The sequence below is a fragment of the Mobula birostris genome (genome assembly GCF_030028105.1).
Source record: "Mobula birostris isolate sMobBir1 chromosome 26 unlocalized genomic scaffold, sMobBir1.hap1 SUPER_26_unloc_1, whole genome shotgun sequence".
NCBI classification, from domain to species: domain Eukaryota; kingdom Metazoa; phylum Chordata; class Chondrichthyes; order Myliobatiformes; family Myliobatidae; genus Mobula; species Mobula birostris.
Window position 1 is genome coordinate 501,290 of NW_027274039.1, and position 19,483 is coordinate 520,772.

Sequence of the window (19,483 nt, forward strand, 5' to 3'; positions counted from 1 at the left end):
TCATCGGTAGTTCCAGCATCATTAAACCAAGGCACCCCTCAGGAACTCCCCACTGCAGAATATGGATCCAGACTGAAAAAAATTACACGTTTAATAAATGGTGCACTATGGTATATTTTGGTGATGTACACTGCTAACCTTTCAAGTCAGTGTAAGTTTTGCCTATATGTTGATGATATTAAGTGGGAAGTCTAGACTAAAATTTTAATCTAATTCCCTTTGTGCTTAGGTATGCGATTGAATCCCTATCTGACAGCAAATTCTCCAGAGAGTCAGATGTATGGAGTTTTGGGGTTGTGCTTTATGAGTTATTTACATATGGTGACCATAGCAGGAGTCCACCAACGGTGAGTAGAAACATTATGAAGAACTCAACTCCTCTTGCTCAACTTGCTTTCTATTTGACAGCCTCTGGAAACAAAACTGAGACTGTTCCAAGATCTCAATGTAGTAATCCTTTCTTAGACAGCCATCTCTTCCAAATCACATGCCAGAGGATAAGCTGACTCTTTGACTATGTAAAGTGAGAGACAACTGGTGACTGGTTCTGTTTCTCCACAAGTTATTTTACTATTGATTTCACAGAACTTCAAATTAAGGGCATTTTGGAAGAGATTACAGACTCACCACCCTGTGATAAAATATACACAGGCAGCATTTTATCCTTTGACTATTGGTTGCAAAGAGGCTTTCTCTATAAACCTACTGGGAACATTGGGGGGGGGGGGGGTATCCTCTACAGTCATATAGAACATGAGGAATATTTTGAACTTCTAGAAATACCCAAAACAGGAATTAGGAGAGAAAAGAGGAACCATGAAAAGTCATTAGCACGTACGATTAAAGATTACTCCTAGGCATTCTAAATCTCCACTAAGAGCAAGAGAAGGTAGGACCTCAAAGATAAAGGTTGGAAGATGTACTTGGAAGCAGAGAATGTGAACAAGATCGTAAATCGGTATTTTGAATTGATATTTACCGAGGAGAAGTGGAAGACAGTGAGAACAGTGTGAAACATGCTAAAATGTTAGGGCATTTTGTGATAAAGGAAGAGGAAGAGTTAGATATATTGAAGAATATGAAGGTGAAAAGTTCCCCAATATCTGATGGAATATACACTAGGTTATTGAGAGAGGTAAGAGTTAAGACTGCTGCTGCATGACTAAGATCTTGCTGTCCTCTCTAGTTGCACACAAAGTCTTGGTGAGTGTCAACTGTTTTATTGTTGAAGCCCATAAGACATAGAAGCAGAATTTAAGACACAGAAGTGGAATTAGGTCATTCAGCCCATCAGATCTGCTCTGCCATCCCATTATGGCTGATTTATCATCCTCCTCAACCCAATTCTCCTGCTTTCTCCCCGTAACCTTTGACACACTGACTAATAAAGAACCTATCATCCTCCACTTTAACTCTACCCAGTGACTTGGCTTCCACAGCTATTTGTGGCAATGAATTCTACTGATTCACCACCCTCTGGTTAAAGAGGTTGCCATGGTAGCATAGTGCTGTATTACAGCTTGGGTCATCAGGGTTTGGAGTTCAATTCCAACAGCATCTCTAAGGAGCCTGTCTGTCCTTTCTGTGGAAATTGTGGGTTTTCTCTGGATACTTCAGCTTCCTTCCAAAAAGGTGCCAGTTAGTATGTTAATTGGACATTGGAAATTGTCCCATGATTAGTCTAGGGCTAAATTGGGGGTTGCTGGGCAGCAGAGCTGGAAGGTCCTATTTCACACTGTATCTCAATAAATAAATTCTTCTTCTTCTTTGTTCTAATTGGACATCCTTCTCTCTGTTCTGAGGCTGTACCCTCTGGTCCTAGACTCCCCCATTGTTGGAAACATCCTCTCCTAGTCCACTCTATCTAGACCTTTCAATATTTGATGGGTTTAAATAAGATCCCCCCTCACTGAAGGAGGAAAATAGGGATAATCCTGGTATCTATACACTGGTGTGCCTCATAGAAGTGGCAGGGAAGTTATTGGAGAAAATTCATAGGAATCAGATTTTAGTATTTGGAGAGCCAGAAAATCCAAAATGGTCAGTGGGGCTTATTCTAGCTGGAGGTTTGTGATTTGTGGTCTTCTGCGAAATCCATAGAGGGATAGATATACTCTGCTGTTTGTGATAGATATAAATGACTTGGATGAAAATGTTTATGGGTGGGTTAGTAAATCCACAGACGATACAAAGAATGGTTTTGTGGATATTATAAAACAAAGGTTCCAGCCTGGGATCCATGGATCCCTTGCTTAATGGTGGGGGTCCATGGCATAAAAAAGGTTGGGAACCCCTGGTTTAGAAGATTTCCGAGACACAATGGGTTACAGATATGAGCAGATGGAGATTAATCTGAGCAAATGAGGTGTTGTACTTTGGGAGATGAAATGTGAAGGGACAGTACACAGTTAGTGGCAGGATCCATAATGGTGTTGATTTATAGAGAGACCTTGCGTCCAAGTTCATAGTTTCCTGAAAGTGGCTGCACGGGTTGATAGGGCATAAAGAAAGCATATGGCATGCTTGTTTTTATTAGTTGAGGAATGAGTTGAAGAGTCAGGTTGTTATGTTGCAGCTCAGTAAAACTCCAGTTAGGCTACATCCCGAATATTGTTTTCAGTTTTAGTTACCCCATTGCAGGAAGGATGTAGAGGCTTTAGAAATGGTACAGAAAAGCATTAGTGGCAGACCAATCGATTTGATGAGAGAGAGAGAGAGCTTTGCACATGTCGGGGAGGAGTTTAAAAAATGAGCATTTCACGGGGCTGAGTGCATTAATGGCCGACAAATCTGTTCGCAATTCATTAGCAAGAGAAAATAAAAGTAAAACAGGGTTAAAGCAGAGCGGCCATTGTGTGAAGGGACCAATGTAGAAGTAAGGACTTGAGGTTTTGGCGAGGAGGCACAGGTATGTAGCAGATAAGGCTTTTGTAGTGGTTGAATAAAAAGTAACTAAATTACAGCTAATTAAACAAAGGGTTGATACAGGATCAGGTGATATGCTGTAGCTGTATGATGTGGGAGCTGATGGACCCAATTATGGTTCCTGGTGATCACACCTGCAGCAAGTGTTGTCTGCTTGAGGAACTCAGGCTCAAAGTTGATGATCTGGAGTCTGAGCTTCAAACACAGCGGCACATCAGGGAGGGGGAGAGTTACCTGGATTCTCTGTTTCAGGAGGTAGTCACACCCATTAGATCAGCTGCCTCAAATTCAGTCTGTGGTCAGGGGCAAGAGGGTGTGACTGCGAGTGAGGTGGGTGGTGGGATCCAAGAGACAGTGCTGGAGGAGCCTCAGCCCTTGAACTTGTCCAACAGGTCTGAGATTCTTGCTCCCTCTGTGGATGACAGTGGGAGCTGTAGGAAGGTTGAGCAACCTAACTGTGGGTAGTCAGGGGAATAGACAGAGTTCTCTGTCATGATGATAGAGCAACCCGAAGGCTGTGTTGCCTGCCTGGTGCCCGGGTTCGAGACATCTTATCTGACCTGCAGAGGAATTTGCAGTAGGAGGAGAAAGATCCAGTTGTTGTGGTCCGTGTGGGTACCAACGACATGGGTAGAATAAGGAAAGAGGTTCTGCTGATGGAACTTCAGCAGCTAGTGACTAAATTAAAAAGCAGAACCAAACAGGTCGTAATCTCTGGATTACTACCTGGGCCATGTGCAAATTGGCATAGGGTCAAGAAGATTAGAGAGTTAAGTACATTGCTCAAGGATTGGTGTGGAAACCTTGGATCAATCGTTCCTTGCGAGCAGCACTTACTGGGCAACATACACCTTACATCGCTGGAAATCAGCTAGAGCTCAAGAAAACCAGCTACAATCTGTGCAAAGCTATCAAGACTGCGAAACGACAATATAGGGAGAAGATTGAGTCAAGATTCACAATGAATAGCACATTTGACTTGTGGCGAGGGCTGCATACCATCGCAGACTTCAAAGCCAAAGTTTGTGGTGCTGCCAACAACACAGCCTCTCTCCCAGATGAGCTCAATTGCTTTTATGCTAGGTTTGATGTCGCTAACTCTGAGCCTCCGAGGAAAGCCACCGCTACAACCTGCAACCTGGTCATTTCTGAGGCTGAGGTATGCAGATGTTTCCAATGAGTGGACAGTCGCAAGGCTGCAGGGCCGGACGGCATCCCAGGGCGAGTACTGAGGATGTGCACAGCACAACTGGCAGGTGTGTTTACAGACATTTTTAATCTCCCTCTCCCAGTGTAGAGTTCCCTGCTGCTTCAAATTATCCACCATTGTCCCTGTATCAACAAAGACCAAGGTAACATGTCTGTCGCACTCACCTCAATAATAAGCAAATACTTTGAGAGGCTGGTCAAGGACTACATCTGCAGCTTGCTACCACCCAAACTGGACACACTACAATTCACCTACCGACACAACCGATCGACAGATGACACAATAGCCACTACTCTACATATCGTCCTTACACATCTGGAGAAGAAGGATACTGAGAATGCTGTTCTTGGACTACAGTTCTATATTCAACACCATAGTTCCAACCAGGCTCGACAAGAAGCTCAGAGACCTTGGCCTTGACCCTGCCTTGTGCAGCTGGATCCTGGGCTTCCTGTCAGAACGCCAGGAGCTTGTAAGAGTGGGCTCCCTCACCTCCAACCCTCTGACTCTCCATACAGCAGCTCCTCAGGGCTGCGTACTGAGTCCCCTCCTTTACTCCCTGTATGCCCATGACTGTATCTCCACCCACAGCTCCAATCTGCTAATTAAATTTGCCAACGACACTTCATTGATTGGCTTTACCTCAAACAATAATGAGGTGGCCTACAGAGAAGAAGTCATCTCTCTAAACCAATGGTGTCAAGAAAACAACCTCTCCCTCAATGTCACAGAAACAAAGGAGCTGGTTGTGGATTACAGGAGGAATGGAGACGGGCTAACCTCTGTTGACATCAGTGGATCTGGGGTTGAGAGGGTAAACAGCTTCAAGTTCCTCAGCAACCACATCACCGAGGACCTCGTGGTCTGAGCACACCAGCTGTGTGGTGAAAAAGGCACAACAGTGCCTCTTTCACCTCAGGTGGTTGAGGAAGTTTGGTATGGGCCCCCAAATCCTAAGAACTTTCTACAAGGGCACAATTGAGAGCATCCTGACTGGCTGCATCACTGCCTGGTATGGGAACTCCCTTAGTCACAGGACTCTGCAGAGAGTGGTGTGGACAGCCCAGTGCATCTGTAGATGTGAACTTCCCACGATTCAGGACATTAACAAGGACAGGTGTGTAAAAAAAGGCCCGTAGGATCATTAGGGCCAAGCCATCCCGACCACAATCTATTCCAGCTGCTACCATCCGGGAAGCAGTACTGCAGCATAAAAGCCAGGACCAACAGGCTCCGGGACATCTTCTTCCACCAGAGCATCAGACAGATGAACTCACACTGATCTGAGTGTACTCTATATTACATTGACTGTTCTATTTATTATAAAATATTATACATTACTATGATTGCACATTTAGTTGGAGACGTAACATAAAGATTTTTACTCCTCATGTATGTGAAGGATGTAAGAAATAAAGTCAATTCAATTCAAGTGGGTTTGAATTCATGGGAATTTAGCACCAGTATTGGGGAAGGATGGAGCTATTCCATTGGGACAGGCTCCACCTGAACCGTGATGGGACATGGATCCTAGTGGATCACACAACCAGGACTGTGAATAGGGCTTTAAACTAAATAGTTGGGTTAAACTAATAGGTGGGTTCAACAGATTGGAGAAGTATGGATAAAGTAAAAAAGAAAAGTGTGGATAAAGATGAAGTAAAAACAAAAGATAAAAAGGAAAAAAGTAAAAGTGGAGTAAAAAAAATTAAGAACAAAAGAGTAAAAGATTACAAGATTTTAAAAGCACAATGAGCGTAAGGGCACTTTAGGTGAATGCCTGTAGTATTCAAAACAAGGTCAGTTGAGACGTTGGCTCATTGAATCTTTGTGAGAAGAGATGTAGGCCACTGGCAGATTTGTTTTTCATTATATAGTCATTTTTACTGCACATTTAGAGCAGTAGGGATGCCAGGCAGCATAAAGAAAGGTAATGGGAAGGTAATGTCACTGATAACTAAACCTGTAAGTACTTCCAGTTGCAGCTTCTAACAGACCGTGTTGAGGAGTTGGAGCTGGAACTGGACAAACTCTGGATCATTCAAGAGGCTGAGGGGTTGATAGTTAGAAGATAGTTTGGAGGTAGTACCATCCAAAATGCAGTACACAGGTAACTTTGTTTCCATCAGGACAGGGAAAGGGAATAGGTGGCTATTAGAGAACACTGCTTTCTCTTCAAAAGCAGCTTTGGATGCAGTTGGGAAGGGTTAGAAGAAAAGAAATCTGTGGATGACAATGAGATTCCAGGATGGTATGATATCTCCCAGGCGCCAGGGTCAGAGAAATCTCAGATCAAGTCCACAGCATTCTTAAGTGGAAGAATCATGGCTGATGCATTTTCCTCTCAGCCCCAATCTCCTGCCATCTCCCCATATCCCTTCATGCCCTCACCAATAAAGAATCTATCAACCTCTGCCATAAATATACCCAATAATATAACCACCTTAGCCGCCTGTAGCAACAAATTCCACAGATTCATCACTCTCTAGCTAAAGAAATTTCTCCTCATCTCCGTTCTAAAAGGACACCCCTCTATTTTGAGGCTGTGGCCTCTGGTTTTAGACTCTCCCACCAGAGGAAACATCCTCTTCACATCCACTCTATGCAAGTTGTTCACCATTAAAAAAATTTCAATGAGGTCATCCTGCATTCTTCTGAATTCCAGTGAATACAGGCCCAGAGCCATCAAACGCTCTTCATATGACAAGCTATTCAATCCTAGAATCATTTCATGAATCTCGTTTGAACCCTCTCCAGTTTCAGCACATCCTTTCTAAGATAAGGGGCGCAAAACTGCTCACAATACTCCAAATGAGGCCTCACCAATGCTTTATGATCTCTCAGCATTACATCCCTGCTTTTATATTCTCGTCATCTTGAATTGAATGCTAACATTGCATTTGCTTTCCTCACCACAGACTCAACCTGCAAATTAACCTTTAGGGAATCCTGCACAAGGACTCCCTAGTCCCTTGGCAACTCAGTTTTTTTCATATTTCTCTCCATTTAGAAAATAGTTAACCCTTTCATTTCTTTCACCAAAGTGCATGAACATACACTTTCCAACATGATATGCCATCTGCCATTTCTTTACCCATTCTCCTAATCTGTCCAAGTCCTTTTCCAGCCTGTCTACTTCTTCAAATCTACCTGCCCCTCCACTTATCTTCATATCATCTACAAATTTTGTAACAAATCCATCAATTCCTCATCATTGACATATAACATAAACAGATCAGTCCCAACGCCGACCACCGCAAAGGTGATGTGAAAATCCAAGTACACAGCAACAACCTTGTTTATCCTGCTTGTTATTTCTTCAAATAATTCCAACAAATTTGTCAAGCAAGATTTTCCATTCAGAAAACCATGCTGACTATGGCTTATTTTATCATGTGCCTCCAAGTACCCTGAATCCTCATCCTTAATTTCACTGAAACCTGGATTTCAGAACTTTAGAAGGGATGTGGGGGGGGGGGGGCGGGGAGGGATGCGGGGTGGCATTACTGGTCAGGGATACTATTACAACTACAGAAAGGGTGGGTAATGTCACAGGATTCTCTTTTGAGTCAGTATGGGTGGAAGTCAGGAACAGGAAGGGAGCAGTTACTCTATTGAGGATATTCTATAGGCCCCCTGGTAGCAGCAGAGATACAGAGGAGCAGATTGGGAGGCAGATTTTGGAAAGGTGCAAAAATAACAGCGTTCTTATCATGAGTGACTTTAACTTCCCTAATATTGATTGGCACCTGATTAGTTCCAATGGTTTAGATGGGGCAGAGTTTGTTAAGTGTGTCCAGGATGGAATCCTGTCACAGTATGTGGACAGGCCGACTAGGGGGAATGCTATACTAGATCTAGTACTAGGTAATGAACCGGGTCAGGTCACAGATCTCTCAGTGGGTGAGCATCTGGGGGACAGTGACCACCGCTCCCTGGCCTTTAGCATTATCATGGAAAAGGATAGAATCAGACAGGACAGGAAAATTTTTAATTGGGGAAGGGCAAATTATGAGGCTATAAGGCTAGAACTTGCGAGTGTGAATTGGGATGATGTTTTTGCAGGGAATTGTACTATGGACATGTGGTCAATGTTTAGAGCTCTCTTGCAGGATGTTAGGGATAAATTTCTCCCGGTGAGGAAGATAAAGAATGGTAGGGTGAAGGAACCATGGGTGACAAGTGAGGTGGAAAATCTAGTCAGGTGGAAGAAGGCAGCATACATGAGGTTAAGGATGCAAGGATCAGATAGGTCTATTGAGGAACATAAGGAAGCAGGAAAGGAGCTTAAAAAGGGGCTGAGAAGAGCAAGAAGGGGGCATGAGAAGGTCTTGGCAAGTAGGGTAAAGGAAAACCCCAAGGCATTCTTCAATTATGTGAAGAACAAAATGATGACAGGAGTGAAGGTAGGACCGATTAGAGATTAAGGTGGAAAGATGTTCCTGGAGGCTGTGGAAGTGAGCAAGGTCCTCAATGAATACTTCTCTTTGGTATTCACCAATGAGAGGGAACTTGATGATGGTGAGGATAATATGAGTGAGATTGATGTTCTGGAGCATGTTGATATTAAGGGAGATGAGGTGTTGGAGTTGTTATAATACATTAGGGCGGATAAGTCCCCGGGGCCTGATGGAATATTCCCCAGGCTGCTCCACGAGGCGAGGGAAGAGATTGCTGAGCCTCTGGCTAGGATCTTTATGTCCTCGTTGTCCACGGGAATGGTACCGGAGGAATGGAGGAAGGCGAATGTTGTCCCCTTGTTCAAAAGAGGTGGTAGGGATAGTCTGGGTAATTATAGACCAGTGAACCTTACGTCTGTGGTGAGAAAGTTGTTGGAAAAGATTCTTAGAGATAGGATCTCTGGGCATTTAGAGAATCATGGTCTGATCAGGAACAATCAGCATGGCTTTGTGAAGGTCAGATAGTGTTTAACAAGCCTGATAGAGTTCTTTGAGGAGGTGACCAGGCATATAGATGAGGGTAGTGCAGTGGATGTGATCTATATGGATTTTAGTAAGGCATTTTACAAGGTTCCACACGGTAGGCTTATTGAGAAAGTCAGAAGGCATGGGATCCAGGGAAGTTTGGCCAAGTGGATTCAGAATTGGCTTGCCTGCAGAAGGCAGAGGGTCATGGTAGAGGGAGTACATTCAGATTGGAGGATTGTGACGAGTGGTGTCCCACAAGGATCTGTTCTGGGACCTCTACTTTTCATGTTTTTTATTAACAACCTGGATGTGGGGGTAGAAGGGTGGGTTGGCAAGTTTGCAGATGACACAAAGGTTGGTGGTGTTGTAGATAGTGTAGGGGATTATTGAAGATTGCAGAGAGACATTGGTAGGATGCAGAAGTGGGCTGAGAAGTGGCAGATGGAGTTCAACCCAGAGAAGGATGAGGTGGTACATTTTGGAAGGACAAACTCCAAGGCAGAGTACAAAGTAAATGGCAGGATACTTGGTAGTGTGTAGGAGCAGAGGGATGTGGGGGTACTTGTCCACAGATCCCTGAAAGTTGCCTCACAGGTGGATAGGGTAGTTAAGAAAGCTTATGGGGTGTTAGTTTTCATAAGTCGAGGGTTAGAGTTTAAGAGTCGCGATGTAATGATGCAGCTCTATAAAACTCTGGTTAGGCCACACTTGGAGTACTGTGTCCAGTTCTGGTCGCCTCACTATAGGAAAGATGTGGAAGCACTGGAAAAGGTACAGAGGAGATTTACCAGGATGCTGCCTGGTTTAGAGAGTATGCATTATGATCAGAGATTAAGGGAGCTAGGGCTTTACTCTTTGGAGAGAAGGAGGATGAGAGGAGATGTGATAGAGGTGTAAAAGATAGTAAGAGGAATAGATAGAGTGGATAGCCAGCGCCTCTTCCCCAGGGCCCCACTGCTCAATACAAGAGGACATGGCTTTAAGATAAGGGGTGGGAAGTTCAAGGGGGAAATTAGAGGAAGGTTTTTTACTCAGAGAGTGGTTGGTGTGTGGAATGCACTGTCTGAGTCAGTGGTGGAGGCAGATACACTAGTGAAGTTTAAGAGACTACTAGACAGGTATATGGAGGAATTTAAGGTGGGGGGTTATATGGGAGGCTGGGTTTGAGGGTCGGCACAACATTGTGGGCTGAAGGGCCTGTACTGTGCTGTACTATTCTATGTTCTATGTTAATAATCAACTCCAACATCTTCCCATCCACTGAGGTCAGACTAACTTGGCCTATCGTTTCCTTTCTTCTGCTTCTCTCCCTTCTTGAAGAGTGGAGTGACATTTCCATTTTTCCTGTCTTCTAGAACCATTCCAGAATCTAGTCTTTCTTGAAAGATTATTACTAATGCCTCCACAGTCTTTACATCCACCTGTTTCAGAACTCTGGAGTGTATACCACCTGGTCCAGGTGACTTAACTAACTTCAGACCTTTCAGTTTCCCAAGAATCTTCTCTCTCATAATGGTAACTTCACACACTTCATGACCCCTGACACCTGGAACTTCCATCATACTACTAGCATCTTCCATCATGAAGACTGATGGAAAATACTTATTCAGTTTGTCCACCATTTTGTTGTCCCCCATTACTACCTCTCCAGTGGTCTGATATCCACTCTCTCATCTCTTCTACACTTTATGTATCTGAAGAAACTTTTGTATCCTCCTTAATATTATTGGCTAGCTTACTTTTAAGTTCCATCTTTACCTTCTTAATGACTTAAAGCTCTTTTTCACTGTGGACACCCGCGGCAATGTCCATTGCACTTACTACCTCATCTTGAATGCCAAGCATCTGCACCTCCTTGACTAACCTCCCATGTGGGACCTTGTCAAATGCCTTGCTAAGGACCATGTAGACAACATTTACTGTTTTACCTTCATCAACTTTCCTTGTAACTTCCTCAAAAAAAAATCAAAAGTTAGACACGACCTATCACACATAAAGCCATGTTAGTTATCTCTCATTTGTCCATGCTATCCCAACATTCATATCTGGTCCCTTAGAGTACCTCCCAATAACATTCCCACCAGTGATGTCAGGCTCAACAGCCTATAGTTTTCTGGTTTATTCTTAGAGCCTTTCTTAAACAATGGAACAACATTAGCTATCTTCCAATCCTTTGGTATTTCAGCTGTGGCAAAGGATCTTTTAAATGTCTCTGCTAGGGCCCCTACAATTTCTACACTAGCCTCCCACAGAGTCTGAAGGAACTCCTTGTCAAACCTTGTGAATTTATTCACCCTAACTGGCTTCAGACAGCAAACACCTCCATCTCTGTAACTTGTCTAGGGTTCATAACATCGTTGCTGCTTTGCCTCATTTCTATAGACTCTGTGTCCATCTACCAAGTAAATACAGAGACAAAAATCCATTTAAGATCTCCCCATCACTTTCAGCTCAATGCATTGATTACTACTCTCATCTTCCAGAGAACTTACCCTGGAGGCCCCATCTTTTGGTTTAGCACCTAACTAGCGCTAAAAATGTAAAAGAGTTAAAAAGACCCTGATGGGAGTTATATACAGACTTCCAAACAGTAGCAACGATGTGGTCTACAAACTACAAGGGCAATGTTACAATAGTTATGGGATATTTCAACATGAGGGCAAATTGGGAAAATCAAGTTGGTGCTGGATGTCAAGAGGGGGGAATTTTTAGAATGCCTAACAGATAGCTTTTAAGATCAGCTCATGATTGAACAACTAGAGGATCAGATACTCTGGATTGGGTGTTGTGTAATGAACCAAAATTGATTAGAGAGCCCAAGGTAAAAGAAACCAGATGGAAAAATGATCATAATATGATCGGATTTACCCTAGCATTTGAGAGAGAGAGGCTAAGGTTAGATGAATCAGTATTACAGTGCAGTTAGATTCAGATTCAGCTTTATTGTCATTGTGTCAAGTACAGATAAAAACCCAATGAAATGCATTTAGCATCTGACCAGAATTGCAAAGAATAGTGTTATTTACAAAATAACTGTGAATAAAAGAAGTGCTGCAGTTAAGGGAATTACACACGCATGAGAGAGGATTGGGCCAGAATTGATGGGAAAAGAACACAGCAGGGATGACAGCAGAGCAGCAATGGCTGGAATTTCTGGAAGCAATTCGGAAGGCATAGGATGTATACATCCCAAAGTGGAAGAAGTATTTTAAAGGAAAGATGACACAATCATGATAACAAGAGAAATCAAAGCCAACATAAAATCCAAAGAGAGGGCATATAATAGAGCAAAAATCAGTGGGAAGTTAGAGGATTGGGAAGCTTTTAAAAAAACAACAGAAGGCAACTAAAAAGTCATTAAGAAGGTAAAGATTGAATATACATGTAAGCTAGCCAATAATATTAAAGAGGATACTGAAAGTTTCTCCAGATACATAAAGTGAAAAGAGAGGCGAGAGTGGATATTGAACCACTGGAAAATGATGCTGGAGAAGAAGTAATGGGAGACAAGGAAATGACAGATGTACTGAGTAGGTATTTTGCATCAGTTTTCACTGTGGAAGGGATTAGCAGTATTGTAGAAGTTTCAGATGCCAGGTCATGAAGTGTGTGAAGTTACCACAACTAGAGAAAAGGTTCTTGGGAAACTGTAAGGTCTGAAGATAGATCAGTCACCTGGACCAGATGGTGTACACCCCAGAGTTCTGATAGAGGGGGCTGAAGAGATTGTGGAGGCATTACATAGAAACATAGAAAACCTACAGCAAAATACAGGCCCTTCGGCCCACAAAGTTGTGCTGAACGTGTCTCTACCTTAGAAATTACTAGGCTTACCTATAGCCCTCTATTTTACTAAGCTCCATGAACCTACCTAAATGTCTCTTAAAAGACCCTATCATAACTGCCGCCACCACCACCGTTGCCGGCAGCGCATTCCACGCACTCACCACTCTCTGAGTAAAAAACTTACCCCTGACATCTCCTCTGTACCTACTCCCCAGCACCTTAAACCTGTGTCCTCTTGTGGCAGCCATTTCAGCCCTGGGAAAAAGCCTCTGACTATCCACGCGATCAATGCCTCTCTTCATCTTATACAATTCTATCAGGTCACCTCTCATCCTCCGTCACTCCAAGGAGAAAAGGCCTAGTTCACTCAACCTATTCTCATAAAGTATGCTCCCCAATCCAGACAACATCCTTGTAAATCTCCTCTGCACCCTTTCTATGGCTTCCACATCCTTCCTGTAGTGAGGCGACCAGAACTGAGCACAGTACTCCAAGTGGGGTCTGACCAGGGTCCTATGTAGCTGCAACATTACCTCTCGGCTCCTAAATTCAATTCCACAATTGATGAAGGCCAATACACCGTACGCCTTCTTAACCACAGAATCAACCTGCGCAGCAGCTTTGAGCATTAGTAATGATCTTTTGAGAACCAATTGATTCGAGAATTAATCTGGAAAAATGGAAAATTACAAATGTCACTCTACTCATCAAGAAGGGAGCGAGGCAGAAGAAAGGAAACTATAGGCCAGTTAGTCTGACCTCAGTGGTTGGGAAGATGTTGGAATCGATTATTAAGGATGAGGTCTCAGGGGACTTGGAGACACCTGATAAAACACACCATAGTCAGCATAGTTTCATAAAGGGAAGATCTTGCCTGAGAAATTTTTCAGGAAATAACTAGCAGCGTAGGCAAAAGATTGCTTGATGTTGTGTCCTGGGATTTTGCAAAGGCTTTTGACAAGGTGCCATGCTTGAGGCAGCTTAGCTAGCTATGAGCCCCTGGTGTTTCAGGAGAAAACAGTGGCTTACTGGTAGGAGGTAAAGAGTGGGAATAAAGGGAGCCTTTTCTGTTTGGCTGCTGGTGACTAGTGGTGTTCCACAGGTGTCTATGTTAGGACCAATTGTTTTTGGGTTGTTTGTCAATGATTTGGATATTGGAATTGTTGGATTTGTTGCTTGTTACATACACCTGGTAAAAGGTTTGCAGACAATATGAAAAGTGGAGGGGAAGGTAGTTTTCAGGATGTAGAGAAGCTACGGAAGGACTTAGACAGATTAAGAGAATTGGCAAAGAAATAGCAGATAGAATACAGTGTTGGAAAGTGTATGGTCATATACTTTGGAAGAAGAAATGAAAGGATAGACTATTTTCCAAATGGAGAGAAAATACAAAAACTGAGGTGCGAAAGGAGTCAGAAGTCCTTGTGCAGGATTCCATAAAGGTGACAGTAATTTGCAGGTTGAGTCTGTAGTAAGGAAGGCAAATGCAAAGTTGGCATTTGTTTCAAGATGACTAGAATATAAAAGCAAGGATGTAATGTCGAGACTTTATAAAGTACTGGTGAGCCAGAGTATTGTAAGTAGTTTTGGGATCCTTATCTTAGAAGAGATATGCTGAAACAGGAGAGGGTTCAAAGGAGGTTCGTGAAAATGAGTCCAGGACTGAGTAGCTTTTCATATGAAGTGCTTGATGACTCAGAGCCTCTGTTCAGTAGAATAAAAAAAAGAATGAGGGGTGACCTAATTGAAACCTATTGAACCGTGAACTTCCTTATAGTGGATGTGGATAGGATGTTGCCTATGGTGGGAGAGTCTAAGACTAGCAGACACAACCTCAGAATAGATGGACGTCCTTTTAGAACGGAGATGGGGAGGAATTTCTTTATCCAGAGGGTGGTGAATCTGTGGAATTCTTTGCCACAGGCAGCCGTGCAGGGCAAGTCTTAATGTATATTTCAGGCAGAGTTTGATAGGTTCTTGATTGGCCAGGACATGAAGGGATATGAGGAGAAGGCAGGAGACTGGTGCTGCAAGGAAAATTGGATCAGTCATGATAAAATGGCAGAGCGGACTCAATGGGCCAAATGGTCTAATTCTGCTCCCATATCTTATGGTCTAATTCACAACTTATTTTTGAAATAGAGCCTTGGAATCCCCAATATCCATTTAATCCCTCTCCTCACCCTCCCACCTCCATCCAATAGGTGCTGCTCACTGAGTTCTTCTAGAAGATTGTATTCTAGCATCTGCAGTCTGCTGGGTCTTCAGTTTATTAGCTCCTGAGACTACTGAGGAAACTAACGGAAGAGGCAGATTGTCTTCTGTGGGGCAGCTTTAAGAGCAACACAGATAATAATAACTTATTCATAGAGTACTTTTTCTGCAGGCGATGTAGTTCAAAGTGCTTTACATAAAGTGCAAACACGAAAATAAAAGACAAACAGATGTCAGTTCAAAGCAAGGTGAAATAAATAGGTTTTGAGCGGGTGTTTATAAGTGTCAACTGAGACTGCATCCGTTATAGTTTTAGGTATTGCAGTCCAGTTTAGTAGCATAGTTCAAACAAGCTGACCTGCCAATTACCTGTTGACAGAAATTGCTTAAATTTAAAGAAACCAAGAGAAGAAGACTTGAGAGCTCCAGCAGGATAGTAAATTGAAAGTGCTTCTGTGATGTTCTCTGGTCTCAGACCATTAATAGCTTTAAAAATGTGTAAGATAACTTAAAAATCAATTTTAAAATATACAGAAAGACAATGCAGAGTAGCTAGGATGGTCAATAGATAGTGGTTGGGTTACTTTTCTGAGTGTTTGGTCAGAAAAGTCTGAATAGTCATTAAGTACTGGGAAAGAATGAGTTGGATTAGGAGACTGATTAAATCAGATTTGCATTTGGGTGAAGAAGTTGCATGTGTCTGCTTGCTCCACCCAATATGAACAAGGGAGAAACCTCAGGAGGCACAGTCATCTTTTCCGTTTTTTTAAAAGGAGTATCAAAGAATGATTGGTTCAGATAAACAAGGACACATGGTCTTCCAGATGCTCGAAGTCCTAAAAACCAGACGCCTACCAGCACCCCAAGACTGTCCAAGAGAGGTAAGCAGCTGTATAGTAGAACAAATGTTTAAATCTGGTTCTTTGTAGTGGGTGGGGAGGAACACATGAAACTGAATCCATGGAAAGATTGAAATATAATTGAGCTTCTTGAGATCACTTAGAGTTAAAGAAAAGTACTGCACAGAAACTGGCCCTTCAGCCATGTGGTCCATACTGAGCCATTTAAACCGCCTACTTCAACTGACCTGTACCAGGACCACCGCCCTCCATGCCCACCATCTATTTAACTATCCAAACTTCTCTTCAATGTTGCATACAAACATAGTAAAAATACAGCACAATACAGGCCCTTCGGCCCACAAAGCTGTACCGAACATGTCCCTACCTCAGAACTGCCTAGGCTTTACCCATAGCCCTCTATTTTTCTAAGCTCCATGTAGCCATCCAGGAGTCTCTTAAAAGACCCTATCGTTTCTGCCTCCACCACTGCTGCTGACAGCCCATTCCATGCACTCACCACTCTCTCTGTAAAAAACTTACCCCTGACATTTCCTCTGTACCTACTCCCCAGCACCTTAAACTATGCCCTCTTGTGCTAGCCATTTCAGCCCTGAGAAAAATCCTCTGACTATCCACACAATCAAGTCTCTCATCAGCTTATACACCTCTATCAAGTCACCTCTCATCCTCCGTCGCTCCAAGGGGAAAAGGCCAAGTTCACTCAACCTATTCTCATCAGGCATGCTCCCCAATCCAGGCAACATCCTTGTAAATCTCCTCTGCTCCCTTCCTATCGCTTCCATGTCCTTTCTATAGTGAGGGAACCGGAATTGAGCACAGTACTCCAAGTGGGGTTTGACCAGTGTCCTATATAGCTGCAACAATACCTCTCATCTCTTAAACTCACTCGTAAGATTGAAGGCGGCCAATGCACTGTATGCCTTCTTAACCACAGAATCAACCTGTGTAGTAGCTTTGAGTGTCCTATAGACTTGGACCCCAAGATCACTCTGATCCTCCACACTGCCAAGAGTCTTACCATTAATACTATATTCTGCCATCATATTTGACCTACCAAAATGAACCACCTCACACTTATCTGGGTTGAACTCCATCTGCCACTTCTCAGCCCAGTTTTGCATCCTATCAATGTCCTGTTGTAACCTCTGACAGCCCTCCACACTATCCACAACACACCCAACCTTTGTGTCATCAGCAAATTTACTAACCCATCCCTCCATTTCCTCATCCAGGTCATTTATAAAAATCACAAAGAGAAGGGGTCCCAGAACAGATCCCTGAGGCACACCACTGGTCACCGGCCTCCATGCAGAATATGACCCGTCTACAACCACACTTTGCCTTCTGTGGGCAAGCCAGTTCTGGATCCACAAAGCAATGCCCCCTTGGATCCCATGCCTCCTTACTTCCTCAATAAGCCTTGCATGGGGTACCTTGTCAAATGCCTTGCTAAAATTCATATACACTATATCTACGGCTCCACCTTCATCAATGTGCTTAGTCACATCCTCAAAAAATTCAATCAGACTTGTATGGCATGACCATCCTTTGACAAAGCCATGCAGACTATTCCTAATCATATTATGCCTCTCCAAATGTTCATAAGTCCTGTCTCTCAGGATCTTCTCCATCAACTTACCAACCACCAAAGTAACACTCACTGGTCTATAATTTCCAGGGCTATCCCTACTCCATTTCTTGAATAAGGGAACAATATCCGCAACCCTTCAATCCTACGGAACCTCTTCCATCCTCATTGATGATGCAAAGATCATTGCCTGAGGCTCAGAAATCTCTTCCCTCGCTTCCCACAGTAGCTTGGGGTACATCCCTTCCTGTCCCAGTGACTTAACCAACTTGACGTTTTGCAAAAGCTCCAGCACAGCCTCTTTCTTAATATAACATTCTTAAGCTTTTCAGTCCACTGTAAGTTATCCCTACAATCGCCAAGATCCTTTTCCTTAGTGAATACTGAAGCAAAGTATTCATTAAGTACTCTGATATTTCCTCCGGTTCCATACACACTTTTCCATTGTCACACTTGATTGGTCCTTTTCTTTCACGTATTATCCTCTTGCTCTTCACATACTTGTAGAATGCCTTGGGGTTTTTCTTAATCCTGTCTGCCAAGGACTTCTCATGGCTCCTTCTGGCTCTCCTAATTTCATTTTTAAGCTCTTTCCTGCTAGCCTTATAATCTTCTAGATCTCTATCATTACCTAGTTTTTTGAACCTTTTGAAAGCTCTTCTTTTCTTCTTGACTAGAATTACAACAGCCTTTGTGCACCACAGATCTTGTACCCTACCATCCTTTCCATGTCTCATTGGAATATACTTACTCAGAACCCCACACAAATATCCCCTGAACATTTGCCACATTTCTTCCGTACATTTCCCTAAGAACATGTTTCCAATTTATGCTTCCAAGTTCCTGCCTGATAGCCTCAAATTTCCCCTTTCTCCAATTAAACACTTTCCTAACTTGTCTGTTCCTATCCCTCTCCAATGCTACGGTAAAGGAGATAGAATTCTGATTACTGTCTTCAAAATGCTCTCCCACTGAGAGACCTGACACCTGACCAGGTTCATTTCCCAATACCAGATCAAGTACAGCCTCTCCTCTTATAGGCATATCTACATATTGTGTCAAGAAACCTCCCTAAACACACCTAACAAACTCCACCCCATCTAAATCCCTCACTTTAGGGAGATGCCAATACATATTTAGGAAATTAAAATCTCCCACCACAACAACCAGTAGGGCTGCGCTGCCAACTTGTTCCACACTCTTATGAGCCTCCGAGTGAAGATGCTTCCCCTAATGTTTCACTTAAACTTTTCACCTTACACCCTTAACCCTTGACCTCTAGTTGTAGCCCCACCCAAACCTCAATTCAAAAAGCCTGCTTGCACTTACCCTATCTATACCCCTCATAATTTTGTATACTTCTATTAAATCTCCACTCAATCTTCTACATTCTAAGGAATAAAGTCCAAACCTATTCAATTTTTCTATATAATTAAGTCTTCCAGACCCAGCAACATCCCTGTAAATTTTCACTGTACTCTTTCAATGTTACTTACATCTTTCCGATAGGTTGGTGACCAAATCTCCACACAATACATCAAATAAGCCCTCATCAGTGTCTTATATAACTTTAACATAACATCCCATCTCCTGAACTCAATACTTTGATTTATGACCGATGTGCTAAAGACTTTCTTTACGACACTATCAACCAGTGATGCCATTTTCAACTAGTTATGGACCTGTATTCCCAGATCTCCTCGTTCTACCATACTTCTCAGTGCCCTACCATTCACTGTATAAGACCTACCCTTGTTGGTCCTGCCAGAGTGCAACACCTCACACTTGTCTGCATTAAATTCCATCTTCAGTTTTTCACCCTATTTTTCCAGTTGGTCCAGATCCCACTGCAAGCCATGACAGTCTTTCTCACTGTTCGATGCATCACCAGTCTTGATTTCATCCACAAATATTCTGATCCAGTTAATTACATTATCATCCAGATCATTGATGGAGATGCCAAACAACA

At 42.9% G+C, this 19,483-nt stretch overlaps 1 protein-coding gene across 2 annotated transcripts in view; it reads left to right on the forward strand.

The window, feature by feature from the left end:
* LOC140192256 (tyrosine-protein kinase JAK2-like) overlaps positions 1-19,483 on the forward strand; it is a 203,347-nt gene that overhangs the window by 175,963 nt on the left and 7,901 nt on the right. For both annotated transcript variants that reach the window (XM_072249929.1, XM_072249930.1), the window contains exons 22-23: positions 230-347; positions 15,837-15,944. In XM_072249929.1, coding sequence (XP_072106030.1) covers positions 230-347; positions 15,837-15,944 — 226 coding nt within the window. The remainder of the gene's footprint in view (positions 1-229; positions 348-15,836; positions 15,945-19,483) is intronic.